Source organism: Opisthorchis viverrini (genome assembly GCF_000715545.1).
Source record: "Opisthorchis viverrini unplaced genomic scaffold opera_v5_755, whole genome shotgun sequence".
In the NCBI taxonomy this organism is placed as follows: domain Eukaryota; kingdom Metazoa; phylum Platyhelminthes; class Trematoda; order Opisthorchiida; family Opisthorchiidae; genus Opisthorchis; species Opisthorchis viverrini.
In genome coordinates this window covers 1-23,475 of record NW_008752429.1, presented here as the reverse complement: position 1 = coordinate 23,475, position 23,475 = coordinate 1, and the positions used below count along the sequence as shown (strand labels likewise).

The following is a 23,475-nucleotide window of genomic DNA, read 5'->3' as shown; positions in this document are numbered from 1 at the left end:
TGCGGTCCAGGAGTAAACCAATACTCTCCTCTGCGACTGACGTGTGAAGGTTGTGCTAAGTTTTGCGTAGGTGACCAACATACTCACATTTAAAGAAGCAGTAACGCTGCTCCTTCCCTAATCCAAAGGTGAGTTAGAAAAGGTCATCCATAAAACCCATACAGTCCAGATGCTCCATCGCACGGGCAAATTATCCATTGCGGTCGAAGTAAAACTAAACCGAAAGAAAGCCCGATGCGGCTCAAAAGCATCTGTAGTGCACAGTAGCGTCAGCAGTGAGACACCCATGCCTTGCTCCCTCCGGGCCCTCAGGCTAAGCCAGCCCCAACCAGGTAACAGTGGTCCTGGGTGGAATCCCCCAAAGGCTCAAGGTGGGGTACCAAGCTCATTCATCGGATTGGGGAAGCGAGAAGTATCATTTGTCCTTACAGCTTTTCTTCCATCAGTATTCAATAAGTTCCGTGCCGCCAGTCCCCCAGCTATATCTCTTATGCTACTCCGTTTTCAGTGACGATAACTGTAGCGACTGGAACGAACGTGCTGTTGAACTGCACCGAACTGAACTAATTAGTCACGTGTGCCAACGAAGAGACAAATAATGTAATTTGATGAGAATTGGAATTTATGTTATTAAACAATTTTGTACAATCCAACGTGATTCTGAAGAGGCAGCGCACCCGAAGATAGCTTGAAATATAAATGCTTTGACAGGTCAAACGGAAATTACGTGTACACGAGAAAAAAAAACAGAAAACAGAGATCGGAGCCGACTTATATACAAAGGACGGACATAAAATGGCAGACCAAACATTGTGCACTTGGGGACAGCTGAGGGGCACTAAGATCAAGGAACATCACGTAGGTTTGTTACTCAAAAATATCAGGAGACTCTTTCGCCATATAAAGACTACCTGGTTCGATGTCTGGTTTCGGTGAAATGGAGTGTGAAAGTGGACGACGAGGCAACAAATCATCTGTCTCGTCAAGCACCGATTCTTCGTCGCTCTGCGACTGCAATTTATGACTATCGTGCTTCCAATCGAAACAAGATGATGCCAAAGAGACTGGAGGGATCGCGGAAGTGACAATTGGTCCCTCCGAAACCGACTGTTCGAATATTGTGGATTGTTCTGGACTTGATTCGCTAATCTTGAGTTTTGTATGGGAGAGCTCATCCGACAAGTCGGAGACAGTGTCAGCAGGGTATTTCTGTTCCGTCGGAGACTGGTTACCTGTCATTTCGTCTTCTGGCCGATATTCGCTTTCGGAAGACGATAGGATACGTCTCCGGTTCTTACGCTCCACTCGGGGGGTATTGGAAACATGCACCGAACCTCGATCGGCACTTCCACCAGACAGGTTATCGTTAGACGATTTCTCGTCATCGCTAAACCCTCGCCTGGCCTTAGTTCTTAGCTTCTGAAATGGCGGATCGTCTTCATCTTGTTCATCAGACTCCCGGTAACTGACAACAGTTCGATTGCGCCTGTAGGTAAACAAAATACAAAGCAAACGGGAGTCTAAGAAGATGAGTAGAAACAGATCAGGGGACCTAATGACCTACGGTAAGAATGTACTGGCAGGACAATAGGAATGATATATGAACTATTGCCTGCCAAGTGAGCAATTAGCATACACATCAGTCGACTATCCGACTAACAGAAACTTAACTACTCCCGCGAAGTTTCCGAATAGGGAAACCAAACTCTAACTGATAAGCTAGTTTTTAAGACAGAACAGACATTTGAGCACTCACAAGGTATCTGCGGTTAATTGGCCACACCGAATGATGGGGCCACAGTTAACGTGTCCAGTGGGAACTTCGAAGGTTTAAGCAACAGGGCGCTTATTGGTTTGCAAGCATCAAGGTCAAGGTACGCCGCTAGTCTGAAACATACCTTGTAAGTGGGGCGGTTTCCAACTCAAGTAGGTGTATAATCATCTATTTCGGAATTCCACACAGTCTCCTTGGATGCTGACATTAGTAAGCGCAAGTAGGATGGAGACAATTGGGTGATTGTTTTTGATTTGACGAGATCACCTTGATAACTGAGGGCTAAGTGACGAGCAGATACTCACAAGAGGGGGCGAGATGGTCCAAGTGGTTAGAGCGCGAATTTACTGACCGGGAGGTCCGTGGTTCGAACCCGACCTCTGCCTCTCAACTTCCCCTGTCTAGGCTTGGACAATCTGGCACGACCCTGGGTCCTTTCGGTTGCTCAAATAAACATCAATTCAAAATAGTGGCGTGGCACCGACTTCCGGATATGCACGCCATATGTACACCGACAGACCCCGCTAGGGAGAGGTAACGCTAAGATACGTCATACAGGACAATCGACGTGCCGCAATAAAAAATAACGACAAACAGTTAAATCTCACACTCTGTGCAAAATCTGACTGGTGGTCCACACCGCCTCTTTTAGAGCGCACTCAAACGCCTACCTAATATTTGATGTGGTGTGAATGAAGGCTGTCAAGGGAGGTCCGTTTAGACTATTGCAGAAGTGTACCATCGAAAAGCTCAGTATGCTTCGTGCGTATCTACAGACTCGAGTAAAATGACTAGACAGTTACAGGTGTTTGTCACGGACAGACTTGTCGTATACATCAGGCGCAAGTTAAACCCGGATCGCACACGTACGAGGTTACACTGTGGCCAGGGTTTGATTTGCTACGGACCATCTGACGGCAGTCAGATGGTCCGTAGCAAACATCGTAACAGGCTAGTCGACGTACGCATAGACCAACCACCAGGAACGATGTCAACACGTACAAATTAGGCTTCATATGCAATCTTAGAATCAGCCAGACCGACGACATATTCCTAAGAAAGCTGCTGACAACTGCCATACCATTCACAACAGAGCCGTAAGTTGGGAAAACTCACTTTGGGCGATGAAGAACCTCGCCAGATGCTTCGTTTTCACTTTCTTCGAATTGAGGTATTGGTCTTCTCCGTTTTCGAAGGCGATTTTGATGACGAGAAGGCCTGACGGATCGGTTCCTTTTCTTGCGGGCGCGACGGGAAGCACAAAGCCAGCTATTGTCACTACTAGTAGCACTGGAACTACCGAACTCCTCACCTTCCAGTTCAGATACCTCACTTGATACACCAGAAGGTTTGAAATCGGTATCATCGTCAACACTATCACGATGGCTTTTCCCGTCCACATCTGATTCATCCGATGAGCTAGACAGCTGACCGCCCAATCGGCGTCGTCTGGACCTCGGTTTGCTAGGTTCCCAGTCTTTCCAATCGGGACCGAGAATGTTTGATAGGTCCTTCCCACGAGAACGACCACCTGGACGTTCGGCAGGCTCCTGCGAACCAGCCTCATTACCGGATGCGTCAGATGCGTTCGTTTTACGACTCTTCCGAAGACGCTTTTCTTGTTGATACTTTTCGTCCTCCTCCAGGACTTCATCAAGGTGCTTGAATGCTTCTGAAAGATTATAGTGCGCCTGTCGTTTTCTTGTTGAGCGTGGAGCGGGGACGGGTGGAGACTCAGCTGAGGAGTCAGATGAAGAGTACGTTGTCACCTCACTTTCTGAACTGGAGTTAAGCCGTACTGCACGTCGATTTCGAGCAGTTCGTGGAAATCGAGTGCGCGGCTTAACCCCCCTCACTCGTTGATTGCCTTCGGAATGATCGTCGTCGTCGCTAGAAGCAGTAAAACTCTCTGCCCCACTACTTGGGTCTTCGGATAGTCCATCTGACGAGTCTGATTCTCGATATATAATGCCTTGTCTCGATCGATTCCTTGTCCGACTTACTTTATCAGCGTCTCCATCGTCCTCATCTGCCAATATGTTCGTCATGCTGATATTGACGTAGTTCAGTCGTTCTTGCATTCGCTTGAAAAGAGTTTGTTTCTTTTGCTCTGCATCAACTGCGTCTGCACATTCTGCTAGAGCAGATACCAAGGTGGCGTGTTGACAACGCGGGCAAAACCAATCCCCCTCAGGAATGATGAGCAGCGGCGGCCGCAAACACATTGCATGATGCCCAAGATCGCAACGGTCACACAACAACATCCATTCAGGCAAATGGCAGCGAAAGCAAACTTGACATGGAGACTCCTGTTCGGGTACTAGGTGACTTGCACCTACGCTGCTCAGCTTCCGCTGTAGACGTTTCTGTCTAGCTAGATTGCGTCCTTGTGTAAGACTGTCAGCGTCACTATCAGAGCCGATATCGTCTGGATTGAAATCACTTTCAGGCTTGTCATTCCAGTCTGAAATGCTATTCGCCTTCTTTGCACGTCGCGCATCTGAATCGCTACTCTCAGCAAATTGCTGTTGTAAAGCATGCTCGAAAGTGTCATCTTCATCAAACGATTCGCTAGAAGAGGAGGAGCAAAGCCAGGGGTTAGAGCGACTGCCATCCTTCCGACGGCGCCTCCTCTTCTTTTTCTTGCGTCTCTGCTTACTTTCATTGTTGTGGTTGCCTGAAATGGTGCCGATATCACCAGGTACTTGCGGGAGCTTGGATTTGGACCCACGCTTTTTCGAATGCTTCGACAAAACAATTTTATTTCCTTCTTTGGTGTGTACCTCTTGTGGCTTGGTCACCGCTGCGCTCGAGCGAGTTCGTTTAGGTTGCAAGGTTTCCATTGTTAAAAATTCGACCGGTTTTCTTTGGCGACCACTACGCCGAACTTCGGTCGGGTCATTTCCATTTGGCTTGACCTTGGTTGTGCGCTTATTTGACTGGCATTTCTTACCATTCTCTGCCGGTTGGGTACATTCACCATTGATAACCTTTCCATCTGTTGTGCTTTCATCATCCCCTGGAGGCTGAGGATCCGGTTTTACGCAGTGGATATTGTCTACAGAGTTCTCCTCAGCTTTCTCTCCAATAGGACCTTCTGAACTAAAATACAGTAAAATTAACAGAAAGTAGTGTTAGATGATGCTGTGCACACCAGATGAGGATATACAGAAACAGGCCCAAAGCGAATCTCCTTCTTTGGCCTGAGCGACCAGAAAGTAACATCTAACCACACAGCTTAGTAACAGAGAATAGTCTCCTTAATTTATCAGCTCCACATCCTATTACTACCTATGCAAATACTATCCCGTCTGTTTGTAGCTCCAAAAAATTGGCGTCGATTCCTGACCCTATACCCAGAAGAATGGAGCCTACACATGCCCTACTAATACAGAAGGATCTTCTCAACGTAGCAGCGTTTAGTCTGTATCCTTTGTCAGATAGGTCAACAGACCACCCTTGCTCAAACCGTTTTCCTCTTTGAGAATGTGTATTATGCCTCCGAAACAAGCACACGAGAGCCTACTACAGTAATGCATCTGTACACGATCCAACGTAGTCCGCTTTATTCACGGTTTCTCTGAGTGTCAGGTGATCTGGAAACAGTGACCCGTCGTCTAAAAGGTGTGAGTATTGCTTTGAATGCGGATGATAAACTGTACGGATATCAGCATTCTGGCTGGCGATTCAAATTTTCACGTGGGAGGAATCGACATGAATGACAGGAGCATCGGTGAAAGACTCGGTAGAAGGCGCTTCCAAAATGAACAACGATGATCAATCCCAAAACTATGCGCTGATCATCATCTAGTTACGGCAAGTACAAACATGGGTGTTGCGTGACCTGGCGCCCTTTAAACCACAGCCAATACAACACCCAGAATGATCTTATGGCAGGTGGCTATAGATGGCCATCTCGTGTTCGGACACGTACGATGAGTTAGATCGCGCTCTGGTTCTTGTTTGGGTTGCAGCATGTCCCACAGCAACCAAGAAAATCACTTATCGTTATGATAATTACTAGCTGCATGATTCGGTCGCCAAAGAATTCCAGCAGCAGCAAGTTACGAACAGGAAACATGTCAGTCTGTCAAAAAATGGCTCAATGGAAATCCAAAACGCTGTGAACGCTATGTTTGACTATGTGCTAAATGAGGTCACAGCCTAATTTAAGTCACACCTCACAGCAATCCACGTCTCTGACAGGGCAAGCTGGGCTAACCAGAGAAGCACTCGGTGACCATGTGACCTTTGTTGATCCGACTCCAAGGCGCTTCTTGTTTCTTGGTTTGCTAATCTTATATTTGTCTCTCTTTACGTACTCCAGTTGAGATACTGGTCCTTTGCACGTAGTAACGCGTAAATTGGATCTAGTTCAATCCATCGGTTGCTCTAGTCCATGGTTCAATATCATGCTTCCAGAAATTCCCTTCCTTGTCTCGTGTCTCGTGTCTCTCATCATCATCATCATCAAAGGCACGTAGTAACGCGTAAATTGGATCTAGTTCAATCCATCGGTTGCTCTAGTCCATGGTTCAATATCATGCTTCCAGAAATTCCCTTCCTTGTCTCGTGTCTCGTGTCTCTCATCATCATCATCATCAAAGACAGCAACATCAGTGTTGGCACTGATGCTTCACTGCCGTACAGCCATAAGGTTTATCTAGTTATATATATATACCTATGTCAAGCATACTGAGGTGCCTACACCTCCAACCGCTCAATCAGACAATCTGGAAAGAAACTGACAGCACGAACGCCACTGACATCGATTAGCCACCATTTCTTGCAACGTCTTCAGCCAAGCAGACGGGGTCACGGGGACCCCATCCTGGAAGTCGCACAACACCAACAACACCCAAACTCTTTGTGATCTCTTTGACGATTTTCTGCCAAGTCATGTGCTGTCCACCTTGCGGTTTGCGCCATCATGAAGCAGGCACGAAGAACAACACTCGTCTCCGTAGACCGTGTTTTGGCATGCGTAGCACATGACCGAGCCATCGCAGTCGATGATGCTGGATGTTCTTCCGGATTGAGGTGCCTGCAGCACAACTAAATACCCGTTTTCTAATCGCCTCGTTACTGACGCCATCCACAACCAGCCACGCTTCTGAGACATCGGTGGTCGAAAACCTGAAGACTCCTCACATCATCTGTCCGCAGAGACCATGTCTCGCACCCATACAACAACACAGCCCTTACTGTGTCTCTATGTCTCTATGTGCGAAGATTTCTGCGACTTCCAGATTAAGTTTTCGACCCTGGTCTTCATGTATGGATATCAAAGATAGGGTCTCATGTCTTCTAGAAACATGGCACTCCACGACGGACTTGATCAATCGATGGACTGAACTAGACCCAATTCACGTATTACAACGTGTAAAGGACCAGTATCTCAACTGGAGTACGTAAAGAGACAAATATAGGATTAACAAACCAAGAAACCAGAAATGCTTCGGAGTCGGATCAACAAAGGCCACAACCTGGAACCGAGAGGGGTTAAAGACAAAGGTCAACCCAACGCCGACCAGAGTGCGAAAGCAGGAGAGGCTTAACCCATAGGTCACGTGGTCACAGACCAATCAGGACAGAGGATAACAGAGCAACCAATGTTAACGCCCGACCGAACAACCAATCCTGATCGAAGGTCAACACCGGCTAGCAGCACGTATATTAACAAACACGCAACACTACTCAACGCACAACCACTGTCCGAAGGCTAGCCGTCTCTAATAACCGAACATCACATCATTTGGATGGATGTGTCACGTACAGGACACGGGCCAAACGAAGGCATGCCCTGATTGGTCAGAATGCCAGCCAATCAGGATCGAGCATCTTTGACCCTCCTCACGGAGATTTTAGCATGACTTTGTGGGACACTCTGTGATACAATTGTAATAATCCACCTTTGGCTCCATAAAGGGCTGTGTAGAGCTACCGTGCCTTGTGATATACCATAGTGGGCGGAGCAGAAAGCCAAGGGAACAATACAGAGTTGCACTACCGTTCAGTAAGACACAACAACCATCAACCAGTCGCTACGTTCCCTAACAACGCACTGATGATGTCACCCTGATTGGTAATGAAACGTTTGCAATAAAATTGCGTACCTTGGCGAAAAAACTAATAACCATACAGACATGTCTGAATCCAGAGGCGTCACTATTGGGAGTGTCCAGTTCTAAGTGTCACTCATTCAAGTGGAAAGTATTGTAAATTACAAGGTTACAGAAAGCTCATGATGTCATTTGGATAGGTATTGGCGCCCAACAGGTATCAGCACCGGCAATTCGTCAAGTCAAGCCTTGTTGTAGGATTTCCAGCGGACACATGGATGTCATGTAATATAGAGGACCAGAAAACGACTCACCAACCATATTTCTTGATGCTTGCATTCTGACACGGCCCTCCCGACACTAGAACTCGCTATTCTGTAGTTTCGTGGTTGTGCGATAGAGAAGGGCATGAAGCTGTTTTCGTACCTACTCGACCCGTTACACATTAAGGATCACCTCACATTAAGATCCAAACGATAGTGTCCGACTTGATGGCACCAGCTGAATACAGAAGATACATCACAGTATGCACAGCTGGAGCATGCGGTGTTTTATCGAGCGTGATGCACTTTCTCAATTGGATTCCATAGCAGTGAAATAGCTCTTAACGATTGAATTTTTGGTCGCACGAGGAACCTCTGTAGGACTCTGATAGGTTTGGTCCATGCGAGATAAAGGAAACAGAAGTGAGTGGTAACCCCTAGCTACAAAAACCAAATCAGAATCATGCAACAGCGAAAGAAATCCTATGCTACGGCAAGGCTGTACATCAACTGCTCATTTACAGTACCCGTCACAGTAGCTCCGCCTGACGACGTTCCTTATCAGTTCTATTTTGACGTGTCTCTAGGTAATGCGCTTGCATTAAAATGGACAACTAAAAAAACGACGCTGTTCTATTTGAAAGCGGAACAATCAATTCCACAGCTAAACTGACAAAAAAGAACACTATTTATGGTTGTGTACCTCAAAGGTGATGCCTTGGTACATAGTTCCGTGTCCTCAGTCTTTATTAACAGGTTAGATGGTACGACGGGGGCTGCCGATCCGTTAGTGACGGTTGGTATCGGCGTAGGTGGGGGCGTGCTGGGGGATGGAGGAAATGGTTTCACCTCCCGGTCCATGACAGAACTTGCCGAATCCAATTGTTCTGACTCAGTGGTGGCGATACCGTTGTGAAGCAAAGTAGTTGCTATTGTCTCCAATAAGGAATTAGATGGAGTGCACTGGTGAACCAGAATGTCAGCCAACTTGGATTCCGGAGGGCAAGCATCTTTGAGTTCGTGATGCAACTGGCGAATTTCATCAGTTGTTTCGCAAACCAGCTAAAAAAGTGAGAATACAGGGAGATTTATGCATTGCCCACTAAAGTAAGTACGTCACTGGTGCACTGTATTGAATACTGGAATGAAAGAGCTAACGATTATGAGGATGATGTTTGAAACTGATATTGAAACGCCTGACACTGGCCTATAATTCTGTTCAAAAGCACTAGTGTTCCGGCACTGGTAAAGAGAAAAAAGATAAAAAGGAGTAACCGCACACCGAAAATATGGAAAGCACAATTCTAAAAGTTGCGAAGTGCCTTCGGGGTCATGAAGGCAACTTAAGTCATTCGGACAATCAAGGACATGCAAAGGACACGATTTTGAGCAAGCACACCGTCGGTCTAATGTGAACTTAAAACTCGTACTTGCATGTGAAACAATCAGGGGGTAGAAACACCATCTTCTGAATAAACCACGAACTTCCCGTACAGTAGTTTTAGCTGCCAACTCAGTTTCACAAACATTGTTTTTACATTTTGGTCTAGCGCACGCACATATTCACCGAATGGGAGATATTAAGCTGCTGTGTCAAGTGCAGAGTTTACGGCGCCACAGAACGAACGACACTACTTTGGGGATTATACAGTAGGTTCCAGTTGCCTCAGTATGATCTGGGTGGGTGCCTTGGGAAACAAAAGAAGTTGCCATTTGCATCCACCGAAATCATCATCAACATCAGGTGTAAAACTGTACTTGCCGCACAGTGGTCCCAGCTGACACAATTTCTTTCACCGACTTGAGGAGATGAGGAAGACAAATGCGCATTGGAGGCGGTAGGGATATTGGGAGGGCAGCTACGCATGGGCGCCATCGAGACGGCAACTAGGACACGTATAAAAATGTCTCTAACCCTTGATGTGTCCCGTCTCTGGGTCCCCATCCATGGATACGACAATGACCAGCAGAACTTAATTTGCTGGTAATGGCTTTCATGCTTCGCTGCCAAGTCATTGATTGAACTCCCCTGGCTAGTTTCCACACACCAAGTGGTTGTGCGAAAAGGACCTTTCGACGACTGGCATACGGAACACGTGGCAGAGCCAGCGCAACCTATGCAGTACGATCAGTTATCTATCGTGCGCGAGTTACTGCTTCCAACAGCCGTTTGACGTTAGCATTGCTGATCCGGCGTTCCCACCAGACTCGGGCAATGCTCCGAAGACATCGATAGTCAGACACTGGAAACCTTTTGACCTCCTCAACGTGCAGTGGCCAGGTTTCTGATCCGTACAGTAATATGGAGCGCATCGCAGCATTGTAAACTTGACAACTGATGGATAGGCTTGTCACGTCTACGCCACAGGCGATGCAATTTCACAGAAGCTGTTCCGGCCAAACCAATCCGAATGGAAACGTCATCTTTCGTGAGATAAACGAGACTGAAACAACTGTTCAGGTCTACTACCACAATCCGTTCATCCGCAAGTGTGAGGCTAGGTTTCGAGCCAACCCAGCTTCGCAGCAGCAGTTTACACTTTGCAGGTGTGAAGCACACGCCAAACCGTGAGGCGGAATTACTTAGATCATCTAACAGTCTGCATTAACGCGGCATCGGATCTGAGAGCTATATCGTCTGAGTACTCGATATCCGTGAGCGAGTGCCATGGGCGCTTACTGGGGATGATGGACAGCATCCAGAGCCCAACGAGAAATTTTCGGAACAAACTGCACGATGAGAATAGCGGATGAATAATGCCGAAGAACGCCGAATGGTTGTTGGAGAGTGAATTGATGACCGTACATAGGCTATGCTGGAGTAGTCATAGCCCACAGACCATCGCGACCGCTTCCTTGAGGAGCACTTATTGGACAACCATTCACAAGACAGAAACCGTCTAAGTCAGTTGGCAGCGAAGTATATAATAAACTGGCGGTAAACTCAGCTGAGTTTCCAACTGTCGTCTCCTCGAAATGAGCCACACCATTGACATTGAGTGCTGTCCAGTAACACCCCATATATATATATATATGTGTGCAAATAACCCTCAGTAACACTTTTGACCAATTGGGGTGTTAAGGTTAAAAAGATGCTAGGGGTGACTCTCTGGGAGTACTGTTGTATGCGCCCATGTGAGTGTGGGCCACCACATCACTTTTTTCATTGATTGTACCTCGATTTTCCGCTTGTCCACCCTTAACAAATATGGGTATGCTGATGACTTTAGGACTGTCTCCACCTGTCTATCCTTTGTTGTTCACACACCGGTTATATTGCGTTCATGTGGATGCACGTTTAGCTCAGCGCAAGCCGCAAGTGACATTGCCAATTATGTGCGGGGGTTTGTTCGTTTCGTTCGATGCGACAGACAATAGCCCACCACAATCTGGTGTCACACCATCAACTTCAGGCTACTGACTATAAAGCCATTTGATCCATCCCTTTAAGCTCATCAATTGAGTCCTAATGAAGGCAAAAGTCCAGCGTAAGTGATCTGACTTCTTTCTCAATGGCACCTAGTTGAAGTATAGCCTTACGGTCTAGGAGTTACCAGGTCCTCCGTGAATATCATGATATAAACTGTACTCAGACCCTGACTAAGTCAACAGCTATTTGAAAAATGCAAGTTGTGGGAAACATCAATCTTCAACGGTATACGGTAATATGCCATGGGTTACAACTATCACAGCTTCATTCACCGACAACCTGGGAAAATAATTACACTGGAGGCCGTAGTTGTTGTAAATGAAACGTGAATACAGGAATGACATTGAACTTTTCATTGGAAGTATGGAAACGGAAGAAGAAACACTGAAGGCAACAGCCTGGATGCATACGCACCACCGAACACGCAACTGGGCCACGTCTGACAGTATCTCTAACCAGTGATATGTACCCCGTTCCAAAGTTTCCATCCAAGAAGGGGCCAATGACTAACACAACTGAATTTACTGGTAATCGTTTTCGTGCTTACCCAACAAGTCAATGATTGAATGCTCATGGAATGATAACACCTCCCAAGTGGTCGTGCGAAAATCGTTGTTCGAACAGGTCAATAGACTGACATAAAGGGAAGGTGACCAAGCCAGTGTAACCTACCGAATGCAACCATTTCAGCTCTCCAAAAGCTTTCAGCACCAGACTCGTGAAGTGACCCGAAGACGCCATTAGCTCGCAGCAGCCAGGTTTTTGGTCAAGAAAACAGTATACAGTGCACCAGACGAGGTGATTCCATACGTGCGACACATACGACCAAAACCATTAGTCTCTTCCCGATTCGGATGGAAATATCATCTTCAGCTAAACCACAGTGACTCATACAACTACACAGGTCTAAGAATTTGTCTTTTAACCCAATCAGTTCACCCAGGCTTGCAGCAGCACTCTACACTTTGCAGGCGTGAAGCACGGCTATGACTTCCGAGCACGAAAGCCGTGGGATTGTTTTCACAGCATAGGCAGTAGGGGATGGGAATGAATCTTTGTCGATCACACCGATGACGAAGTCGAAGAAAAAGGGGAAAGGATGCTCACTAGTGGTCAAACGTCCAGACGAATTCATGGAGTGGACAATGATGATAGTTAAGCTGTAACACCCTTTCGGTGCGTAGCCGCCATGCTACTCGAAGCACGAGGGTTGACATACTGCCAGCTTAGACAGGAGCAGTCTAGATGCCGGAGTTGGGCTGGAGACACGGACCTTCCAGACAGTAAGTTCGCGCATTAATCATTAAGCTTTCTCGGGCTGAATGGATGAGTCAAAAGTCTGCTCCAGTTCTCGGAATATACTCTTCTGCATAATTATGACCAATAAGAAATCCATGTTTTAAAAACACTACTGAATAGGTCAACATATGCTGACCCAAAAACGAACTGCTTGGTCTGTGGTGTATAGTTAAGAAGAGACTACGGGGGTTATACAAACATATACATCCTAAATATTTACAGGAAAAAATAGGCGAAAAGAATTTGGGGAGTTATACGAACAGTGGTTGAGAACCAGAGTCCGAACTTCCGTAGCTTGTGATCACTTTACAACAGCGAACCCCGAATGGTACAAAGACGCGCGCTAGAAATAGGAGAGAAAAGACCACCAATAACAAGCTTACCTGTATTTTCTCATGTTCCGCTTCTTCACGATAAAGAAGCACGTTTACTTCGGAGTCCTTCAATAACCAGTAATTTCTTCCCCAAACATCCGTACCAAGTGGTCGAAACCTCAAATCAACCGCCGATCGCAGATTTACCTTTTCTTTAAAGGCCTGGTTCCGATCGAACTGTGTCTCGAGAAGTAGCAAAAGCATTTTAGTTCGGATAGGGAAATCCAAGTCATAATAGACAAGAGGGGGTGTGGATACAAATTTTCGGTTGGTAGCCGTTGAAGGATTACCGGAACCACGCTGCAGCAAATCTCCTGCCAGAAGCAAATCTTCCGCGTCATTCGCGTGAATTTGCAAAAACCGCCCCAAGACAGGTTCCCAGCGTTCGGGTCGGGCGCGATATTTGAGCTTGTTAAGTAGCTTTATGTGCAGTGTTTCCCACTTTTTCCAGTTTGCTGAAAAGTCGGATGAAAAGGTTGAAAAGATAACAGAAGAGTAGCAGGCAGCGTACAATGAGACTTCTGTTGGATGAGTCAGATGGAGAAAAACCGAACAGCTAATGGCAAGCTGAACTGTTTTTCGATTCCTGATGTCCCAGTGTTCTAATGGCTGTGCTAGATGGTCACGAATTCACATAGCTATGCTGAACAAAAAACTGTTTTGAGATCACTGGACAAACTCATAGTGACCTCTAATAGCTGCTGGGTCTAGACAGCACAATCCATTGCACTTGAAGCGCTGTAAACTTGAAGTTTGTGACAGCGAGAAACCGAATATCCTGTGTGCCTTCTCCCACGTGTATGTTTCGGAAACAAGAGCTGCTGAGACCCAAACGAGCAACCCGGCTTCAGAGTTGTCCATAAGCGGGTGCGAGATAGCACAACGGCAACCAATGTACACAATTGCAGTAGTGACGAAACGGTGCAAAGCTCAAAATAACCTTCTTCAATACCTATACATTTTATGTCCAAAATGGGCACATGCCAGGCCTCCGGTGCGTGCCACTCATACGCAGAAACATACAATGATTAGGACTGATTTTGATCTCGTGACTCATTTCCATTCAACCACAGGCGGTTTGCGCGGAGTAGAGTAAGGTGGTGGCGCCGACGTAGATCTGGTGAAATAAGGTCGGCGAGCAAGGTTTGTCACACGTCACTAGTAGGCGTCAACATGGTGATATAATAGTGAGCGAAAGTACTGGTTCATTATTGAAGCAAATAGGCATACGTGCACATGTACATGCATATAACCACCGCGCCTTATAGGAAACCCTGAGAAACACAGAAAGTGGCCTTTATACGAAGAGATAAGTTTGTACTAATCCACTAGCTGCTCGCTGTCCAGTGTGTGTTTTATGGCTTTGAACCTTCGGCTTCCTTTATCCATACCAACATTCCACCTCCGTGCTTACGTTGCCGCTGCTTTTACGCCCGCCTCTAGCTTTCGGTTCCGGCTTCTCATAACGCAATTGGAATTTCAGTGAGTGTCGTCCAAAAACCTCTACAGTTAACCCAGTTGGATTACCAAGGAGCATGTATGAACTTTTAATTTTTAGATGAGTTAGGTCCAAATTACATATTTTCCGTTTTGCCCGGATCCCGTCATCGTCTTCAATGGTGACAGTAAAACATCAGTGCTGAAGGCCGATGGTTTAGTGTCGAAAAGCTCGTATTTGTTTGTAAGCCTTATTGAAGAAATAGTAGAAAAGGTATGAGAAGTGACCTTGTGCTAGCCTAATGCAAACGGCACGGAATGCCTACAAACCTGCAGATGTTTGTCCTGACAAGAACGCGTGGCATCGATTAACAACCCAGTCGTCGACTGAACACTAGCTGGAGCACCAGTCGAAACTGTGATAGAAAATTCTGATTTCATCGTTCTAGGAGTTGCTGTAGTTCATGATTTTGTTTGCAAACCGTTTGTACGGATGTCCAGTGTCCCAGCGAAGGTGGCAAGTATGAAACAAGACAGCCTACACAAATGACAGCAAGTTCAGTCCACCAAGTTTCGTTGTCTGATCAAAGACTCGTAAGCCAATAAAACACTCGCCAAGATGGGTTGGCGAGAAGGTCTGCGACCATGAGGTCATTCGCTTTCGTAAACCACTTCCATGCGTGATAGGATTTAGCTAGAGCAGTATCTCCTTGTAAGGGGTTTTCAATTATCCATACTTATGATCCTATGAGCCTGACGCGTTGCGAGCACCTGACCAACCATATCAACTCCTGTTTTGACTTCCGACATCACGTTGAAAGTGTCCGTACCGTAATCAGCAGATTTATTGTTAGGACAACTCATCCCACTCAAAAATAAGCGAAGCCCAGTTGAGCGGTCAGTCGGGAGGAGTTTGGTTCATGAGAACTTACGCTGACCCATAGTTTGATAGTTACCATAAATTCACCAAATGAACGCCATCGTCCGTCAACGTTCGTAAATGATTAGTTTGATTTATCAGCAGTAAACCTTGTACCATGAGGACGCTGATTCCAGCTAATAGAACTTTGATCACCGACACTTGGGAGGGCGTGGATCATACAGCAAAGCATTAGAGAGTGATGGTATATTGAATTAGCTCTGGAAACTGTGAAGGCACACCTATGATACACGAGCACCCCTGACTACATGTCCTAACCAGCGGAGCCTATGAAGCATATTTCATCTATCGCAGAGTTCCCTCTTCATAGGACCATCTGGCGTAGCCTAGCATTAGTAAACCGGTGTTCCCAACAGACCCGATCAATGCTTCGGAGACACTAATAGACGGACACTGATGTTTTCCGTATGTCCTCTGTGCGTAGAGGCAACGTCTCTGACCCATAAAGCAGTATGCATCGCACCACCGCAAACTCTGTCCATGAGAGACAAACTCAGGTCACGTTGGCGTCACAGGTGTTGAGAACGCTGCCCAGACTTTTCCTATCCGAGAAATAACCTGATCCCCATCCAGTCCACCGGAACTTACACAGCAGCCCAGGTAAATGAATTTATCCATTACGCCGACTGGCTCAATGTCTTTGAGCTGACGTCCCATAAGCATTTCGACTCCCGAGGTTCCGGAGGCAAACAGATAAATATCATGCATCACATCAATAACAAAGCTGAAGAGTTAAGATGAGAGATGGCAGCCTTGACTTACAACACTGGTGGTGGTGAACTCAGGCGAAAGTTTGCCGTATACTCGTATGCGCCCACAGGAGTGCGCACAGTGCCCTCATAAGGTGTATAGATTGGAAAATATACTGCGATATCTCGAATATCGTGCCAACTGAATCATGAGGCGGCCTGTGTGCAGCACATTCAGCTGGAGGACATCATAAACGAGAGAGTCAATTGAGTCTCCCGTGAAAACCTAATTGATTTGCAAATGAGTGTATTTCTCGAGAACAGTGCAATTTGGGTTCAAGTAGATGATAAGGTTGACGGAAACTCGGGGACTGCGCCTACCTGATGAGCCCCAAGAAGGGCGAAACCGGTGGTGGGCTGTCGAAGAGTTTTCAGCAACCTTGTGAGTAGTTTCTTTATGAAAATATACTGCGATATCTCGAATATCGTGCCAACTGAATCATGAGGCGGCCTGTGTGCAGCACATTCAGCTGGAGGACATCATAAACGAGAGAGTCAATTGAGTCTCCCGTGATTTGCAAAGGGCGAAACCGGTCGTGGGCTGTCGAAGAGTTTTCAGGAACTTTGTGAGTAGTTTCCCTAATGGAAAGAGACACATTTGCTCACCAGAGACCGCCAACGTTTCTCCGATCGACAGAGTCAAAAGTAGATTTCAGCTCAAGAAAAACAACCAACGTGGGACGTTTGTATTAGTGGCACTGTTCTAGAATTTGTCTCAAGGTGAAGATACAACCGATGCACTCTCGGTTAGGGCAAAACCCAGCTTGTTTTTTCACGAACCTGTCTCTCCGGGTAATCAATCAACGTAAGCAAAATAATCCCAGAGAGCACCTTAAATGTGACAGACATCAGGCTGATACTACGTTTCTGCATGACGTTCTTGCGCCCTTTTTGAAAACTCAGATTACGGTCAAGGAACTCCATTCCACTGGTATTCTGGTTACGTTCCAAACCTGAAGTATGGATGTTGGGCTGTTCACCAAGACCTTGCCACTTTCCTTGAGGAGTGCTGAGACCACCGCGCCAGGCGCCTTGTTGGGCTTGAGGGTTGATATCTCACGCTAGATTTCTGCAGCTGACGATGGTCTGCTGTTGACGTCCCATTCAGGCCTGCTGGGTTCTCCCAACAGTTGTGTTGAAGAAGATCAGCTGAACTGCCCTTTGAAGTGCTCAGTCCATCGCTCAGGACGACGATTGAGCGAGTGAATTGCCGTGCCGTCTTTTTCACATTTTGTTCCACTGATACCTGTCTCCTTTTGACCGGTCGGTCGAATCAACTTAAACAGGACTGCTGCTTGCAGCGAAGGCCCTCCGCATCTTCTGGACCTTCGAAATCCACCAGCGTCCTATCATTCTTCAAGCTCCTAATTATCCGGTGTTTGAGAGATCTGTGTGCGCCATTACAGTCGCTAGTTTCTGGTATGGACTTTCTGGCAGAAAATAAGATCTGCTGATCATGACGATATCCACAGTTCATTTAGTTGAGTCAGAGGCTTGGACAAACAGTTCTGAAGACTGAGAGCATAGTTTCTTTAGCCCGTCTCCAATCAATCTTCGTCATCTGCATCAATGTGCGCTTCCAGCAGCTTTCTAGATAGGTTAGCTCGATACTCTTCAGATGCTGAGACTTGTCGGAGTTGATGAATGAAAGTGCTATGCTTTCGTATGCGTAATGATGCCGGGGGGCGAAGTGATAACCGGGCCCGGACGATGGCATGATAAGAGTCAAGCCAGTCAAGTCACCAGAAGGAACAACAGTCTCTAGTTGACGCTCTCCATCGGTAAATGTAGCTATCTACCCCACCCCAAACCATCGGTCAACGAAACTGTGGCAGCCACCACTGCACAAAATGCACGCGGTTCTTACAGCTGACAATGGTGATGATGATGAAATTGGCCAACTGAGCCCATGATTGTCTTTCGGATGGTGTTAGGCAGGAATCCACGCGGATCCCACTATACCGCACGTCTTTAGGCGCTGCTACGGCCGAGAAGCCTGGCTCGGTCGAGGTTGGCCCAGAATTCGGGACGCTTGCCGGTCCGGCATCAAGACGAGATCTGATTGGTCAACAATCTGGACCCAACAGCCAATCATGACCCAGTATTGGCCAAATGCCGGTTGCCAATGGAGCTCCAGAACGCGTCAGAAATTCCAGAAAAGTTATAGCCGTTTACGCTATATATATACGAAGCGCTGTACAACTGTTCCTGATTTCGTTTTGGGCGTTAATAGATCTTTTGCACCTTTGGTGTTTATTTTGACGTGAACGCTAGCTAGGGAGGCTCAGACCGAGAACTAAGCTGAGGAAAATATCGTTACAACAGATGGTGACCTCCAAGTAACTAGATGTGAGCGTTTGAGTTGGAAGTTTGCACTGGCCATGAACAGAGATGATCTGCACACGACTACAGTCGTTTCCCATTATCCGCACATTGAGCACAGACTACAAATCCATCATCTAAGTATGCTTCTTCCAGGTTTTGCCACTCAACGTTAGCGTTCACACAACCTGCCAGCATGAGTATGTGTTTTTGTGACATATCTCGATAAAAACCTATGCTTCTCAGGCTCAGAAATGCAGTCTCTCTGGGCGTGCGCTGATAAGGGAAATAAATACCATTTCCCGCAGCGACCTGTATTAATCTTAATTGAGCCAGACGACCGCATAGCGTAAACACGACTGTCTAATGGGACCCAGTTCAGTCAGACACATTCTGCTTTGAGATTGATTGTATCAGTCTGTGACGCGTGATCCAGTGAGTGTCCGTTACAAGTGCAACTTCCGCATCCCCGATACCGCGAGCCATTGCGTCAGGATCATAATATAGCCGAAGAGTGAAATGTGGAGCAACTGAGCTCGTCCCAAACGACTTGAGGTGCACGACCAAAGTTGGGTCCTGGATGTGTGTTTCAGAGATACAGCATAAATCGACAGAGAGAGAAGGCAATGTTTCAGCACAACATGCCTATTGCCAAACTTAACAATAGGGATATTGAAGGCTGTAATGTGGAGTTTAGTAAAGCATCGTTGCGTTTGTTTCTATTGTCGATAGTCTAGACAGATAACATTGGTTACGAGCTGGCAGATGAGTTGACCGCTGTTCATCATTCGATGGACTAGGAGATGGGTATGGGTGAAGGCCGGTGAGCGAAGAGCTACAAGGGCCAATAATACTCCTCAGTTGCCCAGGCTGAAGAATCGGGTTTGGCTTCTTGGGCTTTTGGCTTAAAAGCCTGACTCACAAGGTAGTGGGAGGACGTGGGGTTTTGTTCCAAAACCCTGCCCCTAGCCTCAACGGTCTAACCTACTTGGTTGCAGGAGGTGGTCTGGCCCAGGGGTGCAAGGACTAAGGCCTAATTGTCTGGTTTCTATGGCGGCTGCGCGAAGAAGGTACCTTCTGTGTAACACACGAAGCTCTAATCTTAAAAATATTTCGACCGGCGGTCAAAGTCAACCGTTGGGCGATCAGTGTCTCAAAAACTGTCTTTAGAAAGGGTACGCGGACGCTCTGCGGCATCGAGGGTGTTCTCCAGTCTTATCCTTCAAAGGTTGACTAAACAAAAGTAGAGACAGATCCGCGAAAACCGAGATGGATTTCGTCCCGCAAGAGGATGCGTCGGTGATATTTTCACCCCGCGACAGATTCTGGAACAGTGACACTGCCTCCAGGAACGAAGAATGTTGGCCCTACTTGACCCAAAAGCACCTTTGGCTCTGTGGACCATCATGCACTATGACAGTGCCTGTGGAGCAGAAGTCCTCCATAAATTCTTGACGCTCCTATCTTATGCCAACTCCCGTGGATGTATGAAGGTCAACGGGAAGCTCTAGCCTGAGTCCACTATATCAAGTGGGAGAAGGTGAAGAATGAAGAAAGCCTTCGCTGTGGAGTTGTTTATTAGAGAAACACCAGCTGAACAGTTATAGACTATTGGACACGGGGAGCAAAACTCTCATATGCATATTGTTCGCAAAACTGAATATCCATCTTCTTGAACGCGTCTTCCTGAACTTTCCTGGATATTCATTGGCTGTTACTCAAATGCAATCAGATGCTACAAAGCGACTCCACAAATTCCCTAATAGATCTCATATTTCATGAGAAGCGAAACGGATTTACGAGGCTCACACCCGCAGAACTCCCTCCATATACCCTACGAGATCGAGATGCTCCAAGGGCATTCGCTCACAGATATCGAGTACACAGACGACATAGCTCTTCGTCACTCTGACGCCACCTTAACGACGACACGAAATAATCTAAATAAGTCTGTCTCAAGGTCTGGCATGCGCTTCCCATCTGCAGAGTACAGCATGCTACCACAATATGGAGTTGGCTCTAACCCTAAACTCCAGCTTGTGAATCAGCCGATTGTAGTAGTACACAAATGTCAACCTGGGCAGCTGTGTCAGTTCCACGGGTCTAGCGAAAGACAATGTTCCCATTCGGATTTGGAAGGCCAGAGCTTTTGTGACCTACAGCACCTGCGGTGCAAATGTGACATGAGCTTCTCTGTCCGAAGTCAAGTTTACAATGCTGCGGTGCTCTCCACATTGTTTTATGGGTTTGAAATCTGGTAGCTGCGGGTTGAGCATATTTAAAAACTTTGACGGTTTGACCGATGGTGTCTTCGGAGGAGGGCAGCTACGCATGGGCGCCATCGAGACGGCAACTAGGACACGTATAAAAATGTCTCTAACCCTTGATGTGTCCCGTCTCTGGGTCCCCATCCATGGATACGACAATGACCAGCAGAACTTAATTTGCTGGTAATGGCTTTCATGCTTCGCTGCCAAGTCATTGATTGAACTCCCCTGGCTAGTTTCCACACACCAAGTGGTTGTGCGAAAAGAACCTTTCGACGACTGGCATACGGAACACGTGGCAGAGCCAGCGCAACCTATGCAGTACGATCAGTTATCTATCGTGCGCGAGTTACTGCTTCCAACAGCCGTTTGACGTTAGCATTGCTGATCCGGCGTTCCCACCAGACTCGGGCAATGCTCCGAAGACATCGATAGTCAGACACTGGAAACCTTTTGACCTCCTCAACGTGCAGTGGCCAGGTTTCTGATCCGTACAGTAATATGGAGCGCATCGCAGCATTGTAAACTTGACAACTGATGGATAGGCTTGTCACGTCTACGCCACAGGCGATGCAATTTCACAGAAGCTGTTCCGGCCAAACCAATCCGAATGGAAACGTCATCTTTCGTGAGATAAACGAGACTGAAACAACTGTTCAGGTCTACTACCACAATCCGTTCATCCGCAAGTGTGAGGCTAGGTTTCGAGCCAACCCAGCTTCGCAGCAGCAGTTTACACTTTGCAGGTGTGAAGCACACGCCAAACCGTGAGGCGGAATTACTTAGATCATCTAACAGTCTGCATTAACGCGCCGTCGGATCCAAGAGCTATGTCGTCTTTGTATTTGTTATCTATGACAGAATGCTCAGGGTGCACTTCAACCCCATAGGCTGGTAGTGATTCCTTCATAATTGCATCGCATCCACTGAAATACTAAAAGCCTGGGACTAGATTCGCAACAACCCCTCCTGAAACTCTCTTAACGATGTCATTTGATTTCACCTATCTTCACGTAATGGCAACATCAGCAGGTGAAACACCACCTGCTGGTAGTGGGCACAACAACCTCGGACTTTTTACATCCTCTCATGCCATTATGATAGCGACGTTCATTATTCATATCCTGCTGTGTTTAGGGCAAAGGGGTGTAGCCCATAAGATGAATGAACTCCAAGATACTGTCATCAAAGGCTCTAACCTGGGAAATACATTCTTTACCTCCTGAGGCATCCGATTTTCGTCTCATTACCTCGACGATTACAAAACTGGATAATATTGGATTGTAGGTATTCTTGTCAGGCCCCAATTTTTGCAGAAGTTTTTGGATGGCCCCACTACATTCTCACAAACTAGCAAACCTCGGAATACAAAGAGCTCATTATATTCAAAATTTGGGGGCATTCTTTGATGAACGAGCATGCCAAGAATAACAGACTGCTAAATGGAGTCAAATGCGGCTTGAAAATCCATGGATAGTAAAACTGAGTCACTTGAACCGGTATTAATGTACTGGCATCTGGCGGAGCTTGAAGGTTTAGTAAACCCAGTCCCAATTGGACCGAAATCCTGTTTCGTATTTTCGATTGTGTTTCACGGGTAACTAGAGGGCAACGAAGGACACGTGGCACCAAGTCTCATCAGAGCTGGCGTCAAGTTGACCTCATCGGTCATACGGTAGGCACTGCAGGCTTACTCACGAGAAGGGACAGCGTTTATTTGAGCGCTTGATTCAAGCCTGACTCACAAGGCAATGCCAGAATGTGGGATTTCGTTTCGATAGCCGTAGCCTGGTTCACAAGTCTGACCTACAAGCTAACGCGGGTCGTTCGAGCGACTGTCTACTTCACATGTCCCTTCAACTAAGTACGTGGCATAAACGGCATAGGGTACTTTACATCACAGCTCTATCGCATGGGATGAAAAGTGCAACCGCAAAGCCAGATTACAGTGAACTGAGTCGCGTTTGTAGGTCTTCTTGTCCCGCATGGAGTTCACGGACACGTCACACGAGCGCTAGGGGGCGTTGAGGGGCATAAAACCCACCTGATGACCTCAGTATATACGTCATAGATAATCCAGCAGGGGTACATAAAGCTGTTGCGTTTAACTAAAAAAACTTCACTTAACCCGTTTCCTTCCAGTTAGTAAAACAGTGATACTGTACGACCTGTGTGGTAAAAAAAAGACGGTGACTAAATTGGGGTTCGGTCAAATAAGTTGGAAGCAGAAAAATGGTCTGGAATCCAGTCACAACTGGGCCACTCAACAGAGGTGGGTATGACACCGAATGTACTCAACTTACCGTCACTGTTAAGACTCAAAAACTGCACGAGTTGCGGGAACGTGAGATATATGCCTAAGTCGGCTCCGAAATGGTGTATGAAGGAGCACAAAGCCGCGAATTCCGATTGCTGCTTGAGGGTCCTTGTCATTGGATCAATGGGAAAATTCCAAGAACTCACTCTGGGCAGTCACGCTCGTCCGATACACCCTTGTCATCCTCTGAAACAGCCTCCATCCACCAGAGTCCGCTGTAGCGTGGGATGTCAGGAAGTCA

General features: G+C 46.8%; 1 protein-coding gene across 1 annotated transcript; it reads right to left on the bottom strand.

The window, feature by feature from the left end:
• Window positions 1-620: 620 nt before the first annotated feature.
• T265_12061 (hypothetical protein) lies at window positions 621-23,467 on the bottom strand (the record flags this gene model as incomplete). The annotated part of the gene is made up of 6 exons (XM_009178988.1): window positions 621-1,486; window positions 2,891-4,876; window positions 8,803-9,161; window positions 13,212-13,657; window positions 23,221-23,329; window positions 23,381-23,467. 4 exons carry the CDS (start codon window positions 13,404-13,406, stop codon window positions 868-870), a joined length of 3,159 nt encoding a protein of 1,052 aa, XP_009177252.1.
• Between the last annotated feature and the right edge of the window lie 8 nt (window positions 23,468-23,475).